We start from the raw sequence: 22804 nt of genomic DNA on the forward strand, positions 1-22804 counted from the left end.
GCACTGTGTGGCCTGTACTACCAGATACACAAACACCAACAGTGAAGTAATTACTCTGCCCTTCCAGCCTTGTTACAGCTGCTAATGAAGCCTGCTAGTAAAGGTCATCTAACAAGCATGGATGCATTCTCATTAAACTGACAAACTCTTCTGGACTGTCCCTCTTCCCCCACCAGGCTGGCTCCATGAACTTGCCAAACGCCTGGGAACGCCATACTTCCTGGCACCGCTGACCTCCCTGTTGGGAGTCTCTGATTCGCCTGAAGGCACCGTGACAGCAGGGCTGACCAATTACAGCCAGTTGAATGGCTCGGGGTTGGAGCCACTGAACGGGGCGGGTTTGCTGGGTTCAGGCCAATGGAACAGCAGCAGGACCAGAGTGAGGACAGTGAACGTCTCGGGCACGACGCTGAGTGGCGGCCCATCTGTCCGGAGCTCCTATGTAACATCACTGTACTTTGCTCTGAGCAGTCTGACCAGCGTGGGCTTCGGCAACGTGTCAGCCAACACAGACTCTGAGAAGATCTTCTCCATCTGCACCATGCTGATTGGAGGTGGGCAAAACACCACACCAAACCATTCACACTTTGAGTCTGAGTGCAGCAGCAAGACATAAAGCCAAAGGCAAAAAACACGATCTTGGCTGTAGCACTAATCATGAGTTTTGGCATCTTCAATGTTTCCATAGGCAGACAATGGCTCACCGTGACGCTAAGCAGTTTTACTGTTGAGAAAGAGTTATTTCTCTTAGTTTTGGGAAGAGCGTATTCACTTATTCAGTAATGAAAACAGTTTAAATTTCACCAGACCATAACCTTAAATGGCACAATGTTATTGCACAATGATATTGTGCCATTTTGGCACTAAAACTGAACTGTTGCAAGAAGTCTTCACTGAGACAGGCTTTCCTGGTGTTTTTGTCTCTGTCCGTCACCTCTGCAGCATTAATGCATGCCGTGGTGTTTGGTAATGTGACCGCCATCATCCAGAGGATGTACTCACGCCGCTCCCTCTACCACACTCGCACCAAGGACCTGAAGGACTTCATCCGGGTGCACCGGCTGCCCAAGGCTCTCGAGCAACGCATGATGGAATGTTTCCAGACGACCTGGTCTGTCAACAACGGTATCGACGTCAGTGAGGTAGGAGGGACTCACCGTATCATGAATGACTGAATGAATTTAGACACATTAACCAATTAGATATCTTTACCACAAGACAATGTGACAGACTGACTGATATCAGTGTCCAATATCAGTGTTATGTAACTCTAAATGGCTGTTCCTTTAACTTTCTGCAAAGGGTATATGACCTCTGAGGCTTGGATTGACCTTGTCAGTTACAATAGGATCAGCTGGATTGGCTTCTAAAATTGAAAGTGCAAATCCGCTGACTTGCCCTTCAGGCCAACTAAAGAAACGGCTCAAAGTCATTGAGAGGATTTGGGTTTTGCTTTGGGTTCTATCATGCTGTGGCAGCTATCTTAATTTCATGGATTAATGGCCTCATAGACACTAAAATCACTCTTGGTGTATTTTACCATGGATACAAATCTAGATAATCCTTTTAAAAAAACATAACATGATGGTGATGATGGTGGAATCCTTTAAGGTAATAACCCACAACTTTTACCTTGTAAAGTTTTCCCTGTTGCACTTGCTGTTAAGGGTAAGAAGTGAGTAAATGAACAAAGATAGAATACTTTAAACCTTGAAAGGAGCTCTTTGCTGGACCAATCCAAGTGTCTCTGTTTCTGTGCCTTTGTTTCACTGCAGAGGTCAGTTCTTTTCCTTCTCATTCCCTTCACAGCTGCTGAAGGACTTCCCAGATGAGCTGAGGGCCGACATCGCCATGCACCTGAACAAGGAGCTGCTGCAGCTGCCGCTCTTTGAATCAGCCAGCAGGGGGTGTCTGCGCTCCCTCTCCCTCATCATCAAGACGTCCTTCTGCGCACCCGGGGAGTTCCTCATCCGCCAGGGTGACGCCCTCCAGGCTATCTACTTTGTATGCTCGGGCTCCATGGAAGTACTGAAGGATAACACCGTGCTGGCCATTCTGGGTAAAGAACTAAACTGACATTTTTGATTTTTTTCAGTATATGAAAATTTAAAGATTTTGAACAGTGGCTCAAAAATCAGCCGGTATCTGCATCAATATAAAGAATGAAACTATCAATATCAGTTGTCTAAAACTCGTAGTGGTTCAATCTTAATGAAAGGGAAAACCTAACTGTATTTATTACGCTTCTTTGTAGTGAAATTCTTATGTTTTATACACATTTTGTTAGATAGATTTGTTAGATTTCATATTGAATATCACATTTTTAATTAATCGGAGTGAAATAATATAATCAGAATATACAGTTTTGAAACATAAGCAGTAGAAATGCACATATTAAACAATAAAATCATAATAATATGTAATACAATACATGTCAGACACATCCCACATCACACAGCCAATGCCACTGAGGTTCAGCACCATGGACAGCACCCATTCCCACTGTGAGATTATATGGGAGGGCTGGCTCCATCCATCTGTTTTCCACCCTCTTTTATTCCTGCTTGCCCAGAACAAGGTTAAAGAAGTAGGTAAGTACATTAGTGGCCTGTGCCTCCTGTTGGGCCGACAGTCTGAGTGAGTCATTTTTCTACCTGAATCTTGAAGGGCTTCTCTGTCTTGGACTCCAAACCGTGGAAGCCCTCCTAGATTCCGGCAGCAAAGTGACTCTTCTTCGTCCGAGTGCAGTAGGAACAAGATGGAGGAGAAGAGATGCAACTGTCACCATTGTGTTAAGTGCCAAATATCCCTCCTAGGAGGTTCCCCACTGGAGCTGAGTCAATAAAACCTTCTTCAGCTGCCCAGCCATGGACACTACAGCCCTCATCCAAGTATTTTTTGGAAATGGAACATTTTAGTGGGAGAGGTTAATTTTTCATATCCAAGATGAAACAGATATGTCAGAGGTTCAGCTGATGAAGCTTTAGTTGGTAATCTACCACCCTAGACTGATTTGATGGCACCATCAAAAAATACACAGAAAAAGTATTAGGTTTAGCACAGGAATAATTATGCACATGGAAAAAGAACAAGCATACTTCAGGAACAACAAGGGAGCACAGATATGGGAATATATTAACTTGTGGGAAAGTGGTGAGAGTGATGGAGAAGAGGAAGCCAGCCAAAATTTTATCAAAAAAGTCACGAGACACAAACTTAAAAGCACTTGATAGCAAAAATACTAATTTCTAGATTGAGTTAGATATTTAAAGTGACCTATTAGGCAAATAAGTTTCAGGAAGCAGTTCTACAAACTGCTTGTACAGATTTGTTGCAGGATATAAGACTGAGTTTGTGTGTAGGTGCATGAAATTCACAAAATATGCTGGAGTGAGACCATGAAGTGCTTTTTAATATGTAAAAAAAAGACTTTTCACAATCAAATTGTGAAACTTTTTCTTAAGCATAGAGGAAGGAAGATACAAGATCTCTTCTCTTTGGACTATTTTGGAGTCCGCTTGGAGCATTATGAGCAGAAGATGAGAAACGGCTTTTACCACTGAGCAAGTTATTAGACATCCAGCATTTAATAGACAGTCAGCCAGCTTTTATGAAGAGGGACGTAATGAAGAAGAGCAGCCCAGTGATGATAAAAACTGCAATTATCCCCTTATTAAACTGCTCCTGTGGGCAGACAATTCATACACCATCAGGTGACAGATGGAGCGTGACCCAGAGATTGATGGAACAGTTTGGGGAGCAACCAGAAGTCCTACAGGAAATCCATAAACAGTATTAATGCATGAATTAATGAATGAATTTGTGCATTTATTTTGCCACTTAGCAGCAGTGGAACAAACTGTGAAAACAGAATTAGCATAATATCCCCTTATAAAGTTGTTATGGCGAAATGTGTTAGCAAACAGTTGCATATTTACGCATCCAGGAGACATGGGTCCATATTAACATTTATTTTGAGCTGTGATTCTGGTCATCTTATGAATGTAAATCCAGTGTTCACTCTCCTTTTAGCTCTGTTTTGTTCTTCATCATCTCCTAAAGGAAATATCTGTCTCTTTAGCTGCTAAATGCTCAACTATATTCACCAGCTCGGGCCAGAAAACCAAAACAAAGAGCTAGAAGAGGCTGAAAAACTGTAGAACTGCAAACTTTGCGATAATTATGTGTGGATTTGTCACCTTTTACGTCACATATTTTCATTTGATCCATTCTTGACATAAAAAAAACATTTATTGCAGCTTTTAGTCACTATTTTGTTATGTCGTTTTATACTAATGACAGAAAAAATTTGGCTGAATGATACTGACAAACCAAACTATAGAAATTCACAACTAAACACCTCAGCGCTTATAATCTTATAATATTCAATTCATGTACAAATATCAGCAAAAGATCATAAATATACAGACACAGCCCCATCCAGTCAAAATACTGCAACTCAAAAAGTCCAGAAAACATCATTCATACAATGAAAAATCAACAAAATACAACACTGATTAAACAGCTAGAACCAGAAGCCTGCTTCAGAGTCATTCCTCCAGAATAAGAGCCTCTCCAGAGCCTAGTTTTACAACACATACACTGATACTCCATCCTGGATGACATGGATGAAACAGAATGGAGAAACACAAACAGACTCACACCACTGGATTCAGTTCTGGTTCATATAAAGCAGAGGGAGCAAATTGGCAACACTGTTTCTCATATTAATGATCAAACTGGTGTAAATAATGAAGCGACTGCTGCCTACAGAGGAAAGAGGCAGAACTCATTAGCATGGTGTACCTGCTGTGTATGTACAGCATAAGCACATGCATGTGGATGTTGAAACAAGCACAAACACGCACATTCTCCTCCTCTCCCTCCTGTGTAGCTTTGTGAACACACGAACACACTTAGATATCTCTAATAGACACCCGAACAATTTGCTTTCTCTCATGCATGCAGATCGTCACACAATGCTCACACATCCTATTTTTCTTTTTACTTTTGATCCTGCTTGTTTTCTCTCTCTCTCTCTCTCTGTCTCTCTCTCTCTCTTTCTTTCTTTCTTTCTTTCTTTCTTTCATTCTCTCTGTCTATCTCACACACACACACACACACACACACACAAATTGTTTTGGCATTGCCACTTTGGATTTACAGCTTTGGAGAAAGCAGTGAGGTAGAGAAATAAAAAGCATAACACAGAGCTTCTATTCTCATCTCCAGCAGTCCATCTGTATCCCACAGTGTACAGTTTAACACGAATATAAAAATTGTCTAACAGTACACCTCAATCCTTAGGCTGTGTTAGAATATATAGTAGGAAGATAATTTCATTGACTTCTGCAGAAGTTATTTTCATAACCGCACAGGTTGATTGGATACCCTCCTCATACTTTGGCTACTTGCTTACCTTTTGCACAATCCTGCTGACAAATAAATAGACACGGGTGAAAAACATAACCTCTCTGGCAAGGGTACTAATCATGTAAAATGAATTTTACTTGTGTTTTCCAGGTCGGGGCGATCTGATTGGCTCTGACTGTTTGACACAGGAGGAAGTGATAAAGACCAATGCCTGTGTGAAGGCCTTGACCTACTGCGACCTGCAGTACATCAGCCTCAAAGGCCTCCGCGAGGTGCTCTGTCTCTATCCTGACTATGCCCAAAAGTTTGTCACTGAGATCCAGCACGATCTGACGTACAACCTCCGGGAAGGACACAACATTGAGGTACGATGATGACTGATACTTGAATGAGTCCATTTAAATCATTTGATTAATGTCAAGTACCCGAAGCTTAAACATGATTTCTGAAACAAAGTATGTCAGCATATATGATGGATTGCATGTCCAACCATCCTTTCATTTCCCGCCACTTATCGGGTTGTGGTGGCTACAGGCAAGGCAACGTATCCCAGATGTTCTTCTCCCCCAGCCACGTCCTCCAGCTTCTCCTGGGGGGATACCATGATGTTCCCCAGCCAGATGGGATATGTAATCCCTCAAGCGTGTTCTGGGTCTTCTCAGGGGTCTCATCCCAGTTGAACATGCTGTGAGGCGTCCTTATCAGATACCCAAACATCTTCAAATGGCTCCTTTCAACAAGATGGAAATTATGGATGTCTGCGCTTCTCTGCGCTATCTCTAAGTTAGCCTGGACACCCAAAGGAAAGTCATCATGGCTGGTTTTATCTCTCATTCTTTCAGTCAGCAAATACAGCTCGACTGGCATATTGAAAGTTGCTCATGCTCATCCGGCCAGCGGAGCTCCATCTTACGCTTACTTGAGAGCAAGACCCTGAGATACTTTTAGACCTTCAACTGGGGCAGCAACTCACTTCCAATGAAGAATCTTTATAGTCGCTGCCTTGAAATGCAGCCCAGGGTTTTTTTTCCCATTTGTAAACTACTATCATTATTAATATTACCATACAGCTAGGCAAAGGAGTGCATTGAAGGTGAATTGTCTCATGTTCTAAATGACTTGAAGAAAATTCTGGGTAACATGCACGAGACGAGTCCTTTTGTGTTTTAGATTAGTCTCGGCTGTGCAGTGACCTCCTCCACCCAACATTTTTACGCAATGCCGGAGTGATGGCTTTGCACTTGGAAAGGATTAGCCATCTGGACTGGGGAGTGAGGAGGAAGCCACCGCTTCTGCTTGAGATGCAGCCAACAGATAGAGGCATGAGCTAAACATGGACAATTCAGATGCCAGGGATTTACAGATGGATCTCAGCTGTAGCGTACACATGAATAACCAGCATATTCTGGAAGTAACTGAGTCACATTTTCACTGTGAGTAAGCCTGTTAATTGGAGCAGAGATCCAAGAGAACCTAGACACTATATCATAATTAAATGACCTGGATTTTGGCTTCAGTATAACAGCCAATGTGGGAGCAACGTGTTAACACCTGGCCACGTCATAGTAAGTTCTGCTTCATGTTTTGTTTTGCGACATGAATACTCTTAATGCACCTTGACAGCTTCCCAGTAATAAGTGTAACATTATACACTTGTATATTATCTGCTATACAATAGATAGGTTGGTGCAGTGGTTAGCACTGTCTCCTCACAGCAAGAAGGTTCTGGTTCGAACCTGCCGGCCGGCTCGGCCCTTCCTGTGTGGAGTTTGCATGTTCTCCTCATGCCTGCGTGGGTTTTCTCCAGGAACTCTGGCTTCCTCTCACAATCTAAAGACATGCAGGTTAATTGATGACTCTAAATTGCCTGTAGTTGTTTGTCTCTTAGTCCAATTTTTCATTTAAAAAGCTTGTCTCCAATAGTGCTGTATGTTGCCATATCATATCTTATCTTATCATATAATACAGTCAAAGGAAAATATAATCAGTTCAAGAGTAGAACAGAATTGACAGAAACGTTTACAAGACATAATAGTGAAATTACACTATAAACGTGGCCGCAGAGCAATAAGAAATAGCACCAATTTTAAGAAAAGAAAAAGTGCAGTAGAGACAATAAATAAATCAAAGGCAGAAAAAAGAAGAAGAAAAATTATTTCAATCCCTGTGTGGCGTTGTAGTGAAATAAAGCTTCATTGTGTTTGTTTCTGGTTTTACACTTTATATCAGAAACTAAGACAGAAAGTAAAACTATGTTGGAGAATTGGAGCTAAACTTTGATTCTCATATGTGAGGAATTTTGTAGCACTAACACTAGATGACAACAGTGACAAAAAAAAGCCTGAAAATAAAACTCAAATATATGCTTAGATGCCATGCAGATAAAGCTCCATATATGTCACCTTACACACACACACACATATATACATACAGCGAGAGCAGTAGAGGATCCTGCAGCAAGCGTGTCATGGGACTAAAAATAGTGCTGTCAGATGGGTCGGGGAGGGGTGGGGTCATCCCTGGCTGGATAAATATAGAGCAACAACCAGATGGAGACGAGACAAGAAAACATCAGGATGAAAGGAAGCTGCAGGGGGAAGGAAAAAGAAGAACCTTGCTGATATTTGTATTCACGTGCCAACACACAGACAACACACACACACACACACACACACACACATACACTGCGGACCGTCACACATGCAGCATCACACTCTGACACACCAATGTACCAAAACACATCATAGTTGTCCTTGCTGAATGATACAGAGGAGAATTCAGGCCAAACACACACACACACACACACACACACACACACACACGTAACACCATATATGAACACACATATTTCTCTTTCTTTACACCACAAAGACACACACATAATTGGCTGATGCCCTTATTGTGGCATGCTGCATACCAAGGGTGGCACGTGCTGCTCACACACACACACATAAACACACACACACTAGAATTCCAAACAGTGCGTTTCTCCACTCAGACCCCTCCAGGCAAACCACTGCTAAAATTAAACCACTGTGATCTAAAAATACCAGCTGGGCACGTGAGCCAAAGACTGGATGGAGATGACAACAAATAGAGGGGAGAGACGGGGAAGGGTGGTGGTGAGAGGGGAGAAGGGGAGAAGAGGAGGAGAAGGGAATAAAAAAAGGGAAAAGAGGAGATGGGGTTTGGTTGCCAGTGCTTTAATCAGCTTTAAATTTCAGTCCAGAGAAGGTGCAGGAAATATTCCCCTAATTGCCACCAGCAACAAGATGCTGACTGCAGGAATTTTACTTTGAAAGGACAATCTGTTTAGATATTAGGAGTCATGAACATCTAGAGAGGTCATCAATGTTTTTTTCAAATCTGAACTCATGAAGAACCTTCAGAAGGACTTCACGTGTCTGTGAGTGAATGGAGTCGATGCTTGTTTGATTTTGAATGAATCTCTTGCAGCGCAGCTGATAAACTGAATGGACATCAGCACCATTGCAGCCATTGTGAAATGCAACTACCCACTCGGAGTGAAGCCTCTCGATGGCTCAGCAGCTCCCCCTTCTGGTTAAAGAATTTCAACACTTCAAAACTGCTGTTAATTTCTGAGCTCAGTGATTCACAAGCTGTGTCCCATTTCCATACTGTTTATATTTGCTTTTCTTTGGGAAGTGTTTTGAGGCAGTGGCATCTAACGATACAGTGTAATTGGCATCTAATGATACTATTACATCCATCTCTGTCAGCATGAAAAGATTCAAGTATTTGATTCTTTATTTCAGATGTGTTCCACCGAAAAGAAATCAATTCTAAATGTTGTTTTATTATTATTATTTGGAACCAAATAATATCAACAGAGCTTATTGTAACCTATTGCACTCTTGCTGGCTGTCATACAACCATCATGTGGGAAATCAAAAATAGATATAGAAACACCTGGGGCCTGTTTGAGAGCAGCTTTCCAATCTCTCAATCACAAAATGAAATGACAGAATGTCTCTGAACCACATGTTGCCCACATGGACATGCTGGCTCTGTACACTCCTCTGTATCAATGCTTTTCTACTTCAGCAATGGATTAGTGATTTAACAGTAGAATAGTCAATTTGGGGGCATTTAAATATACCAAAATATTAAAATATTTATTGGATTAATGCTGTTGCAACCTTGAGGTAAACACTAGCATCATGTTTTCACCAGTCACATGAAAGTAAACCCACTTTGTGTGGATTCTTAAATTGTTGTCCTTCTTTCTCTGTCCTAAACAAATGATTGAACTTCTACCATTCTTCAGGCAGACTGCGAGAGCAACGGAGGAATCATAAAGAAGCTTGCCTCCATCAAGGAGGACGAAGAGGGATCAGGGTCCGAGGGGGAGCACTCCCCTCTCCCCAAGATGCCTGCTCTCGGAAGGCTGGGCCGAGGTCTGCGCTCCCCTCTGCGCTCCCCTCTGCGTTCCCCACTGCTGCCGCCGAGACCCTTCAGACCGGCGAGCGATCTCACTCGGCCCGCCAGCCTGCAGATCCCTGTGGTGAGCTTCAGCTGCCTGCAGTCGGACCTCAGCCCTCGGTAGGGAACCATTTATTGATTTATAAATGGGGCACTTAGCTCATTCAGTGGTAGAAAGTTGTCCTTAGTGGGAAATTTGCATTCCTTGTGACTTCTAAAATTATTCATAAACACAAACAGGCTAATTTGCACCTGTGTGGGGAGGTGGCAGCAGACGCTGGGCTGGGGAAATAATTTTATTTTGGAACAGCTGTGTGAGGATGCACACGAGCGTAAATTGTGTCACTGTGTCAGTTAGATACAGATATGTTGGGGAAACAGCAGCAATACAGAAGTAAAGAAGAAATCAACTAATATCTTGATTATTTTTTTTGATCAATTTGAGTTTTAGTTGCAAAAAATATATAAATCTTAGACAAAATTAGTGTGATCTAACACCACACCTGTCAGTGCTGCTGTAGTGAATGAAGGAGAGGTTCCAGTCAGATATAGCTTTATTATTATGAGTGTATCAGAGACTGGTTGGTAATTAGTATGCAGCAGTGTGCAGCTTCTCCCCAACGCTCCATCAACCTTTGACCTGCTGACTGTTGCCAGCTGGATAACATTTCCATAAGCACTCTCTGTCATGATCCATTTACAGGAAGGTTCAGTATGCAAGTCATGATTTTCAATTTGACTTATCGATGAGCTTAATAGAGTTTATAGAAAGTGGAAGCAGGTCACTTTCTGAGATCAGCAGGTTTTTTTTATTTGTTTGTCATAACTGCTACATAACCACGCTGTAAGTTTGTGCAAAATTGTCACTTTGATAAATGATAAATAACTAAATTTAAGAGTGAGATTGCCATGAAATTCACAGAGCATGTTTATTATCCTCACAGGCTACATGATCTTTCATCCAGCATTACTCTGATGCCAAAATATCAGCTTGCTCACAAGATGTCTCATATGCTACTAAGCAAATCATCCATCAATTTTACTGAATACATTCATGCTCCCAAAGGGATCAACCGTGGTAATTTCTCCATACTTCAACTTGAAGTTTACAAATTACAAATCAAAAAGTTAATGCCACAGTTCTTAATTTGTTAACTTTTCGTTTGGTGTGAAACTCATTGACTCCCTCCTCCTGTCTGTCCTCAGGTTTGTGGACGGCATCGAGGCAGAAAACCACAGCGCCGCAGCTCACAAGTTTGACTTTTCTCCCAGTGCGACTCAGAGATTCTTACCCAGCCCTGATTCAGCTACCTCAGGTTAACACACACAGCAAACATCAGCCCCATCTGAGATTCAAAGATAAATTATTGAACGAATAACCAAAGCATTAAATATCAGCTGCTGAAGCCCTATTCACTCAGTATGTATGCATGTATGTGTCCACAGGGGCCCATGATGATGGTGACACCATGCAGACTATTGCTAAGCTAAAACATGAGGTGAGGCTGGTAATACTGGTGTTACGAAGAAAAACTGTGACATTGTTGATTATGAATGTGGACTTGATTTTATACTTTTTGGTTGTGATGCCCGGTTTAAATGCCTTTGCTAACTTGACTTGACATGTTAACTTTAACCCTATCAGTCTATGATAAGATTATAATAAAAAAAAAATTCTAGGTGTTCATCCTTGAATCCTATGAAATCAGCAAAGTTAGTCACATGGTTCGACTGGAGAAAACGTTTTGTAAAAGATACCAAAAGGAAAAGTTTGTTGTTCCACGTAATCAATCTTTTACTTATTGGTTATTGTGCTGTTGTAAGATCATAGTTTCTGTCACTGGAACCAAAAACACACTGATTAGACAGATTGCTGCTCTGTAGTGAGTTATCATGTTTGACACACATCACTCATGACTCTTCCACCTGACTCCCTCTCCTCAGATGAGCGCCCTGTCCCGTCAGGTAACTGCTGTGAGCCAGGAGTTGCAGGAAATGACGCGTCTTCTCAAACCTCTCTTCCACAACCCCGCTGCTCTGCTGATACCCAGTGCTTTGACTCCGCCTCCCAGCGTGTCTTCACACAGCTGCTCCCCGGCCCCGCCCCTTCTTACCCAACATGCACCTGTGGACAATCAAAATCCTCCACCTATAATGGCACCCGAGCCGCCCTATCCTCAGCTGAGCATGAAGGTGTTACAAGGAGAGTTTGATGCACTTCAGTGTTCACCCTCCCGAACCGTCACCTGCCATTATCCTCCAGTTCCTCATCAGACCAGTGCAGCTCATCCACTCTCTCACTGCTCAGCTCCCCCGTCACTCAACAGCTCCCCCCATGAGCACACAGTTGTGCCACATCCCTTCTCATCTTCTTCCATCCCTTCTCTTTCTTCATCAAGTCACCCGTCATCCATCGTCCCCCTTTTAGTAGACTTATCAGGACCTGGTGGTGAGCCACAAACACAGCCTCAGTCCCATCACCACCTCCTGTCCTTGTCTGACTCCCAGCTCCAGTTTCAGCCCCAGTCCCACTTCATATCCCGGTCTTATCCTCATTCCCTCTCCCAGCCTCGCCTCCAGCCCCTTCCCCAGCCCTCCAGCATGGCTTCACACCCTCAAGAACCCCTCCTGAACTTGCAGGAGATGGAGTGGGGGGAAGACACCGCCCAGCTCAGCTTCATCAATGAAGGACAGCCGTCGGTGTGAACAGAGAAGAAGAAGAAGAAGAAGAAGAAGAAGAAGAAGAAGACCCTGACACTGACACGGGACTGACAGACAGGACCAGCATGCCACACAACTTACTGCATGACAAACATTTGCCTAAAGTTTGGCATGTGAGTTACATCGATTTTAAACTATTCTAAACTATGATCTTGAGCACCAGGTGTAAGCAGACCTGATAATAAAAGAGTTTGTTTTACAGTTTCACTTTGACTTGTTTGACACACGGACTGATATAACAGCAGGACGACTGAACTCTTTTTTAAAGTTAAGTATATATATGAATCATATTATATGTGAGATTGCCCTAGTTAGCTACCAGTACTCATCCTGATTTCTCCAGAATCTCCTGCCGCTGTTTTTCGGGACTTTTATTTTATTGCCATTTTAAAATACTAGTGACCAATTTCAGAGACACGCTGAGCTTTAGAGGTTTAGATTTTTGGATGATTTGTTTTCTAAAGTTGCAGACAGCTATTGGTTTCCATTGGAGTAACTCAACAACCCATCCAGTGCTTTAACTCTCCACATGCAGTGATGTAGCTGTGTACTCCAGGCTGCGTCAGTCCACTGTGACACAACTCAAACATCCACATTTCTAAAACAAAGTAGAATATTTTGCAAAATGTTATTATTATTTCCTTTTAACTGTGCTTCGGTCACTCAGACTAAACTCAAGAAAAACATCCCTGATATAGTACATTGCACATGCATTGCCAGACACTCACACAGTGATGAAACAACATTGTAATACTTTTCATTCAGGTTTATTGTAACCATGGTTGCAGCTGCATCTTGGACTTTTCAGGTGTCAATCAAAGGCCAATCAGCAACCAGAGGAAGAAAATCAATAAAAAGAAACAGAATAAAAGCTAAGTGGCTACTCAATGAGCTTTCTAAAGGACTGGACAGTCGGGCAGATGGCGCCCCAGTCCACCGACTTGCGGTACTCGCCTTTCTCCAGCAGGTACTGGCGGCCCTTGTAGTTGGGATGCTCATAAAAGACCCACCAGCCTCCCAGGACCCTGCAGGAGTGAACCTGCCTCCAGTGGAACTTCTCCAGCACAGAGGGACAGTCTTCAGTCTCTTCAAACACCTGGCCGCCAAAGTCCCCTTTACCATACAGCTCGATCTTGTAAGGATCTTCGCTGGCCTGAGTGAAGAAGATGCAGAGGAAGACAGCAGGTAGAGGGGAGAAACAGAAAAGATAAGGGATGGGAGATTTGGTAATTTGATGACCAGCTGGATAAACATGGAGAAAATATGGTTGGGGAGGGAATAGGGATACAGGCTGATATTCCTGAAAATGTGTCAAAATGGAGGAATCTGCACAGGTTGAGATCAAACTGGAACTGCTGTATCTTTAAACCCTGCCTTCTAGAAATCTAGATTCTGTGTTCGCAGGCTTACAAAGTGGATCATCTTGCAGGAGCTGACTCTGTCATTGAAGCCAGTCCAGCTCTGGTAGTCCGGGTACTCGCCTCTGGCCAGGACGTACTGGTAACCCGAGAAGTTCGGTCTCTCGTAGATCACCCAGGTCCCGCTCTCCACGCGGGCTGAGTTACAGCGACTCAGGTAGGAGTGGAAGTCGGTGCAGTCACTGTCACACTCATACCTGCGACCTTGGTAGTTCTTGTCCTCATAGAAGATGATCTGGGGGGTGGTAGGTGAATGATATCTGATAATAAATCATTCAAAAATCTGTGCTTGGAAACGCTAACTCATAACTGTAATTTTATGCAACTCTGAATCTCACTTCTACTCACCCTGCCCATCTTGAAACTAGCTGTGCTCCACCCGTGTGTTATGTGTGTGTGTTATATAATGTAAATACTATCGATGTGTGTGTATGTCTGTGCTCATATGTGCCCTCGTTCTCTTTTATACCTGCCGAGCCCTCTGTAAATGGTACAACTGCTTTGTCATGAGAATGAGATCCAAAATTTGAGTCAGTGTTTCCATTGCTGCTCATGTTTTCCAGAAAGAGGCTGTGGGATTACACTGCATAAAGACCTCAACCACTGACCAACCGTAAACACACCACACACAGATCTGCACAAACACAAACACACCCTGACATAAGTACAAACATTAAGGACCTCTATTTGATGATTATATAAATGCTACATTATAGTGGCTCTTTAACCAGCTAGGAATGTTGCACAAGACTGAACAAAACCTTCTGTCTTTTTGTGCACTTAGCTCAAGTCTCAGCTGGTATACACAGTACTAAATGTATGCATTGTGAGGACTGGTGTAGCTTTAGCTGCAGTTCCTCTAATAGCCACTAGATGCCAGTGTTTCTTCTCATTGATCCTCTTATCTTAATGTGAAGCCAACCTTGTCCTTAAAGCTATCTCTTTCTACTTTCAGGATACCTCACTTTGATTAAAACTCAGAATATGTGGACTGCAAAAATGAGTGTGTATTACCTTAGTGCACCTTTATGCACATAATGAAAGCATATTTTGTAATCAAATGAAATAGATAGTGAAAAAAAGATTAAGAAAGTCAATTAAAGTCCCACCTCCATGCTAAAATCTGTTATTCTTAGTGTCACTTCCCTTCACTTCCGTATGCTCTAGATGATTTGGAGTCAGTCATGGCCCAAAATGCAACTTACACAAGTGTGACGTGGAAACCTGTGCACACAGTGACTTCTCACTGAAGTGGGAGACATCTGGTGTTCAGCAGTTCAACTTTTGAAATTAATATTCAGGATTCTTCAATAACAGAGAAGGAGGAAAAAAACTTACTACACACAAAATATTATTCAAAGCAGAGCGTTTACACGTCTTCAACCATGTCTGGTGTGGATCTTTGAATTATCAGGATGCTACTTACACATGATTACAAGAGGCACCACAGTGGGGCAGCATTTCCACAGTGAAAAGAGAACAAGCTCTTCACACAGGTCCAAGTTTTCTATCGTTTTCTAAGTGATATGTCTGAACATAGAACAATCTCTATGCTGAGTGGGATGAACTTAGAAAATAGGGCATATATGAATCATGGACAGAAAATAAATAACCAATAATCAATCATTTAAGGAAGTGCTCAAGCGAAAATATCAAACATTTGATGTTTCCTCTTTTACTTGCCTTAACATAATCGATCAGAGATCTTTGGGCTTTGGACTGTTGGTTGTACAAAACCCAACATTTGATGACGACTCTAGGAAACTAAAGTAGATTTTAAATTTTTTTCTCCACTTTTTTCACAGACTGGACGATTAATGGATTTATCAGTCATGAAAATAATCATTACCTGCAGCCATAGTACATGGCATTTCAATTAAAATGTCACACATTTCATACACAATGAAACTAAGCTTTAAAACAACTTTTTCTCACCAGTGGACACTGGTGACACACTCCTGCCACTCCACTCCACACACATCTCAGCCACCACTGTAATCAGATATGCTACATGGTACATGGTGGTTTGAGACCGTAAATGCATTCAGAGCATCAATATTTGCTGTTACAGGTAATAGAAGCTGGCTTGATTTCACTGGAGCCTTGTGAAAGCACTCTTTAATTGCAATGCATACCATCACACACACACACCTCTTGCTCATGGTGAGCGACTTGTGGTGAGCTGTCAAAGACTCTTAGGATGATGTAGGACAGACAAGTGTTGGCAGTGTGTGCACAAACACACACACACACAGAAACCACAGAGGAGGAGCGACAGGAAGGCAGACAGCCTGAGTAGTAATGATAGGTGACTATTCTTCCATCTGTAAATCAAGGAGAGCTGACCACTACTGGTGAAATCTAGGCCTGCTGTTGGGAAAGTCACACAAATAAACATATAAGTGATGGATGGATAAAATATGTATGAAACAGATTTCACAATAGAAAGTCAAAGTTGGTGTTTTTCATTTCATGTATCTGCTCTTAAGAACAGGTCAGATTTCACTCTGAACTGCTTCTGTTTCGACCTGTGAGACTCTAAACTCTAAAAATGGAACTCCTGTCTGCACCAGCTTCCAGCCAACACTCACCTTCATCAATTGTTTTTATGGATTTATAATCTGAGTAGTCATGTTGTCATTGTTAACCCATTTTTACACATTTCTCCAGATTATCTGCATCGTGTGCAGGGCCTCAGGTAAGGTAAGTACAATATGAAAATATAGGCTCCGGGAACAAACACAAAAAAAGTACTAATCCGATAATACCTAAATTATATTATGTCTAAATCTAAATTGAATTATTTAACTGTGCAGAAAAATGCCTTTTTGTCAAGTTGTGCTACTATGGCAAAAATACACTCATTTATTTATTCCCCCCAAAAGAAGAAAGAAGAAAAAAAGATTGTCATGTACATATACTTGTCTTTTTGTGGAAAATACGGTGCTTTTTCCAATAGCTGCTCTTATATATTATATCTTATATAAAAAATAAACAGGAAACTGCAAAGGCACATTTTAAAACTTACAAAAACATAGTAATAGTATATAAAAAAAAGGGCATCAAAGGGGCAATAAATAGTGGGTGGACACTTACTTAGATCTTACCACAAGTGCTGTTCATGTATAATCAAAGGTGAAACTCAAATCAGGTGATCCAAGATAAGCAACCTGGTCTAAATTATCAGATGTAAGTGACAGGACTAGAGTTAGGGCCATGGTTGCCAAGCGTAGTGAAGGAGGAAGGTCTTACAGGGACAGGACGGTTTGCCTGGAATGTTCAACTCGGGGCAAAAAATTCCCCAAGGCATATTTTTGTCCCGTTCAATCCTTTAATTTGACTTTTTTTTTCTTTTCACCACTAGGCGGCAGACAATCAGCTTCACTCAACTATTATGTCCTTTTTGTAGAATCATATTCTGATTATATATAACTTCTGCATATCTCTTCAGTGCAGAGTCAATGAGCCTTACACAGTCTATAGATCTGTAATCTTATGTATCTATTTAGGTACAAGAGCTGTGACGTTGTGATCATGATGAACATTAATCACCTTTTTCTAAGCTCACACTCTTTCCACTTCTTCTCCTCTTCCTGTTCTCTGCCATCACAGCATCTGGGAAATTAATTATCCTTTCTAAATTTGTGATCACATTATTCATTTGGCTTTTCTAGAAAAAAAATAGATTTAGCTCTTTTCACCCACAGCATCTTCCTTTGTATTTTTACTGATTTAAAACATTATATTCTACCTGAGGGTTTTCATTTCAGTTAACATTAAAGATTATTGTTTGATTAAATGTAACTATGTTTTTTTCATGTCTGTCATCCGTCTCTAGGTTTCCCTCCCAAACCCCATCCACTCCCTCCCTCTCTCCCTCTCTCTCCCTCTCTCCCTCTCTCTCCCTCTACATGTGTCATTTTACTGCTCTTTACTCAGCCGGCAGCAGCAGTCTGTCCTCAGCCCTCCTTGTCTTTATATCTCCTTGCCAGGTCTCCTCATCTGGTGCGTTCTTTTACAAAGGGGAAACGTTGGAAAATTCATATTCTCTCAGGCTGGATTCACTCGTTTTCACCAATGGATGGAGTTTACTCCCCAGCAAGTACAGTGACTTCTTAAAAAGTGAGTAAGCATTTACTGAAAAGTTATTCACCTCCAGGTATGTCGCATTAAAACTTGGCAAACTGTAATAAGATGTTTAAAATAAATAAGTTAAAATGTAAAACAAAATGATTATGATGCAGATTCTCAGACATGCCTGACAATGAGATTATGACTTATGTTCATTACAGTTTGGAGCAATACAGAACTTATTTCATGGGGAAATGCTCTACTGGAGCTAAACTGCTTTGTTTTATTACCTCGTAACCATAACCAAATGTAACCTTGACCATAAAAACATACTTTTTTGGCTTTTTGCATCATTGCTACAAAACACAGCTGCCACTTTTTATGAGATCTGATATGAACATTTGTAGAAAATGCAGTTAATGATCGTGAAAATACATAACAAGTTGTTGCATTATTCAACCTTTGGTACACTTACACTTGATGAGTATTTAAGTAGAGTTAAAAATGTTAAGGAATTACATATGTGGTTTCTCTAATATAAATAGCACTCGTTCTTTCTTTGACAGTGCAGAACGCAAACAAAGTGTGGATGTTTGGTTTTGCTTCTATAAAAATACTTCTAACTCGTGATCACGCTGTCACATCCTTTCTTCTTTACACAGACCTTGCATTGGCACTAGGGGTCACCAGTAATTTGAAATAAATCTAATTTTCTAATTAGATTTTAGATTTTGTGATGGCAATTTATTTCAAAGACTATGATATTCAGTGTGTTGTTTTCACATCCACCAAATACAAATACATGCCCTCACTGAAAAGGATAATTGCTAAACTTTAATGTTATGAGGAAAATGGAAAATGTATGAGCAAAATGGCTAGTAGATAATTTATTTAATGCATTGTTACATGCAATGTATGAAATAAGAAAAGTGAGGACTTTACTGTTTGGAGATAAAGGAATCAATTAACACAATTTAATTTGCTTTTGTTAATATTTATGGTTTTGATTACTGAATGCTTTTGACTTTTAAGGTGACTTGTAAGCTGCATTCGTTGCTTCTGGGACTCCTAAACTTTCTACTGTATAATGTTGTCTTAAATTAAAAAGCTACTTCAAAGCTATACAGGACATTTGCAATTAATTATTAGGAAACCAAACAAAATGAAACTTCTTCTATTGCACTTTTACCACGGTCCCCAAGAAGCTACATTACATACCTGGACATGGAGAGAAATAGACAGAAAAAAAGAATGGAGTTTGGTAGAATCCAGGACTAAGAGCTTCTAGTTTACAAAGTGTTGTTCTGTTAATGCCAGACTCAATTGAATATTCCTAGAAACTAATATCGCCTTCTTTTAAGCGACGCAAATCATTGTTGAAGCATCAATCATTTTAATGACGTGCAGTTTAACTGACCCTCTTCACAGACGTGTCATTGGTCAAACACAGCTGCAGCTAATAAATTTAATAATGAGCAGAGCTACGTTTGATTTACTGAGCCATTGAGCATTAACAATGGGACACCGTTTTGTCAGTGCTCATTGGCATATATTGTCAGTGGTGGTTCATTTGGCACACCTGAATCAAACGGAGCTATTATTAGCCTAATTTCATTAGCTGCACCTGTGTTTGCCCTGCTGTCACAAGTCAAGTGAAAAGGCTCTGCTTTTAGAGCAGCTAGTATCAGTAAACTGCTGCTGCTGATAGCAAAGAAAGCACAGGGAGTCCAGTTGTAAAAGTTGAATCGTTACGACAACAAAGTAAGTAATCATTTGTACATGGTGGTAGTCAGTGTTTAAGATATGTGTGCATTTACAGATAATGCATCATACCAAATGAACAAATTATGATTTTAGATGCATTTAAATGAAATAGGTTGCATGCTCATGCCAGACAAAGTAGAGGTTACATCTCTGGTTGAAACAAGTTGGAAACTCTGTGCCTTAGCATCATTTAAGCCACTTAATTATGAAGATTATAGAATATAATATTATCAGCATTTCATGAACAAAATATGACTCAATAATATTATGTTATAGTGTAATATGATATGGTACAAGAACAGAGGAATGAGCTCTTTTGAAGTTAATGCTAGAATAATGTTGCACTGAACAAAAAAACAGCAAAGTTTGATGAATATTAATACTGTTCCCACTATCTGATAGGTGACTTAAATAAGCATATTTTACAGGGGAGAAAAAAGCAAAGAATATAAATAAAGACTTCAAAAGGAAAGCTGGAAATGTACATCATCTGCAGCTATTTTCACTTCAGTTTAAAGTCATTCTCATTGTGAAAGACTGGACGTTTTAAAGACACTGTAGGATAAAAAAGTTTTCTGTTCTGAGAGTGACATGGCAGTATCCCATTCAGCTTCTCCCCTCCGAGCTTCAGATTTACATTTAGTGATTCCTCGTGGATTGGATGTTGCGGAATATTATAAACCTGGAAATTTGAGCTAAAGCTTTGCTATTGTTGTTGTTCGACCTAAATAGAACGTGCGTTTGTGGCGTTTTGTATGTATGAAGAGAGAATGCTGATGTTTAATATACTGTATTCACTGTATCTGCCTGATTGTCTGCATGAGTCCCAGAGTTGATCTGATCTTGATGAGCCAGACATCAGTTGTTTGAAAGTAGATTGTGGCCTGCAAGAATCTCATGAATGATATTGTAAGCGCAGTTTGTTCCTGCTTCTGGTATTAAATCAGTTTGAAGTGTATTACTATGAATTTGTAGTTGAAGGGTTATTAGTATATTCTTAACCTTGCATCTGATTGAAAGTTAATCAGCTACTAATTGAAGCAATTCAGTACAAGTGTTTTAGTAAGAACTCACTGTGAGGCTGGCTGCATCATTTGATCAGACTTGAGATTGTGCGTCTTATTGTCTACATGCTTCTGTAATGTCCATGAACCCACCATTAATTTCTACTGAACCAAACTGTCGTCTTAATTTTACCTGGGATGTCCTGGAACCTTCTCAAGGACCCTGTGAACTCTCTCAAGGGCACTTGGGTGTCATCAAACTCCACTTCAATATCCCAGTTAACTTAATTACAGTTAGCCACTAAAATGCAGTTAAAGGCCATTAAAGCACTCTTAAACACCTCAAGAGACGCCCTAAATCAGACCCTGCCTACATTAATCTGCTGTTGTGCAGCCGGCTGAAGTTTCCTGTGTGTTTCTATGTGATTTGTCAGTTGGACGCTACTGAGTGTGACTGTACATTTGGTCTCCATGTGTGCTGGAAATGTGAACAGGAGTCTGTGCTGGGAGTGTGTGGTCTCTTGGCTGTGCAACCCCCTGAATGTGTTGAGTGAAGTGGTCTTGCGTGTGTGTGTGTGTGTGTGTGTGTGTGTGTGTGTGTGTGTGTGTGTGTGTGTGTGTGTGTGTGTGTGTGTGTGTGTGTGTGTGTGTGTGAGTGAGTGAGTGAGAAAAAGATAGGTTCAAGTGTAGCAAAGGTCTTATTCTTTTTTTTCACCTTTTCTGTTTTTTTAACTGATATTCAAGTATTTATAATAGTGTAGCACTTAGTTCATCACCATCACCTTGTGTGGAACAGAATGGGGATAAACCCAGAGTTTAAATTGGAACATAATGAATCCATTCAAGTTGAAGACAGGACACATAAACATAGAGTGACCTGTGTCTCAAAGAAATTTACAGACTCAAAGTAACAGTACGAAAAACAAAACCTTAATGAAATCATCGTAGCAGCATTTTATGCATGAAGGAAAAGACTTTTATTATGACATTTTAGACTTTGAGCTGAAACTTTAACTTCTGATCGAGCGCCTGTTTTGAGGAATCAGGATAATACATTAAACTGGATAGCAGCACAGTAAAGATTCTTTAAATCTCCTTCAGTCTTTGACCCACTGACACCTGCAGTAACGTGGTATCTTCCCTGGTGATGTGGCTGCCTTCATTTTCCTTCCAGTCAGTAGTAGGTGGCTCCTCATCAGAGGTGGAGAGGTCGTTGACGGAATAGGAAAACAGGAAAAACATTAAAAGATGCTTTTTTTCTCATTAATTATAGTTTCCTTTTTCACAACTAAAATAGCATAAAGAAATATCACTCTTTAATTGACCTGGTCACAAACCACAGGCACTAAGTTAATCAACCAAAACTAATCGGCAACCGTTTTGATTGATTTATTCAATTTAGTCATTTTTCTAGCAATAATATCAAGCATGACTGTAGACTGAGCATTTTGACTACATAATCTCACATAATCCCCATTGTTTTCTGACATTTTTCATAAAACAATTAACTGGCAGATTAATTGATAAAACATACCTGTTAGTTGCAGCTCTAGTCACAAGGAGACATTGCTTTGTTTTAAGGTGTCACCAGCCAAAACGATTGGGAACTGCTGCTGTTCACCCTGTATGAACCTAAACACCCTAAAGCACTTTTAAAACTGGCACTTTAACCTAAGTCACTGATGCTTAGCAGATCTAATGTGCTGTAACAGAGAGACAAACTAAAGAAACACTTGAGCCTCGCTGCTCCACGATTGATCAGACGCTTCTCATTAACTTCTCAAGCCGAAGGCAGCCATGTTCTGTACTGTAAGTTTGTCTTATGTGCACAGATTGCTCCGAGTGTTTCTTTCAAACACCACAGCCATTTTTTCCCCCTCATTAATGACTTAAATATTGCTCTGGTTAAGGGAGAAAATATGAAGGAGGGAAGGGGGCTGATTATAATCTATCGCCCCAAATATTCCAAAAATGTGTTTATTAAAAACAGACTAAACTCATATTGAGGAA

General features: G+C 40.8%; 2 protein-coding genes across 2 annotated transcripts in view; one reads left to right on the forward strand and one right to left on the reverse strand.

Annotated features, from left to right (window-relative positions):
• LOC111236738 (potassium voltage-gated channel subfamily H member 3-like) overlaps positions 1–12522 on the forward strand; it is a 29162-nt gene extending 16640 nt beyond the window's left edge. Inside the window, exons 8-15 of the mRNA XM_022765589.1 lie at positions 177–554; positions 943–1142; positions 1810–2059; positions 5524–5738; positions 9662–9936; positions 11023–11132; positions 11263–11315; positions 11761–12522. Of these exons, the coding sequence (XP_022621310.1) occupies positions 177–554; positions 943–1142; positions 1810–2059; positions 5524–5738; positions 9662–9936; positions 11023–11132; positions 11263–11315; positions 11761–12522 (2243 nt within the window). The remainder of the gene's footprint in view (positions 1–176; positions 555–942; positions 1143–1809; positions 2060–5523; positions 5739–9661; positions 9937–11022; positions 11133–11262; positions 11316–11760) is intronic.
• An 895-nt stretch (positions 12523–13417) lies between these two features.
• On the reverse strand, positions 13418–14312 carry LOC111236752 (beta-crystallin S-like). Its single transcript, XM_022765605.1, has 3 exons — positions 14304–14312; positions 13948–14190; positions 13418–13690 (listed from the first exon to the last, which is right to left on the reverse strand). The coding sequence occupies exons 1-3, from the start codon at positions 14310–14312 to the stop codon at positions 13418–13420; spliced, it is 525 nt and encodes a 174-aa protein (XP_022621326.1).
• Between the last annotated feature and the right edge of the window lie 8492 nt (positions 14313–22804).

This window comes from Seriola dumerili, unplaced genomic scaffold (genome assembly GCF_002260705.1).
Source record: "Seriola dumerili isolate Sdu_G_001 unplaced genomic scaffold, Sdu_1.0 BDQW01000716.1, whole genome shotgun sequence".
Lineage (NCBI taxonomy): Eukaryota > Metazoa > Chordata > Actinopteri > Carangiformes > Carangidae > Seriola > Seriola dumerili.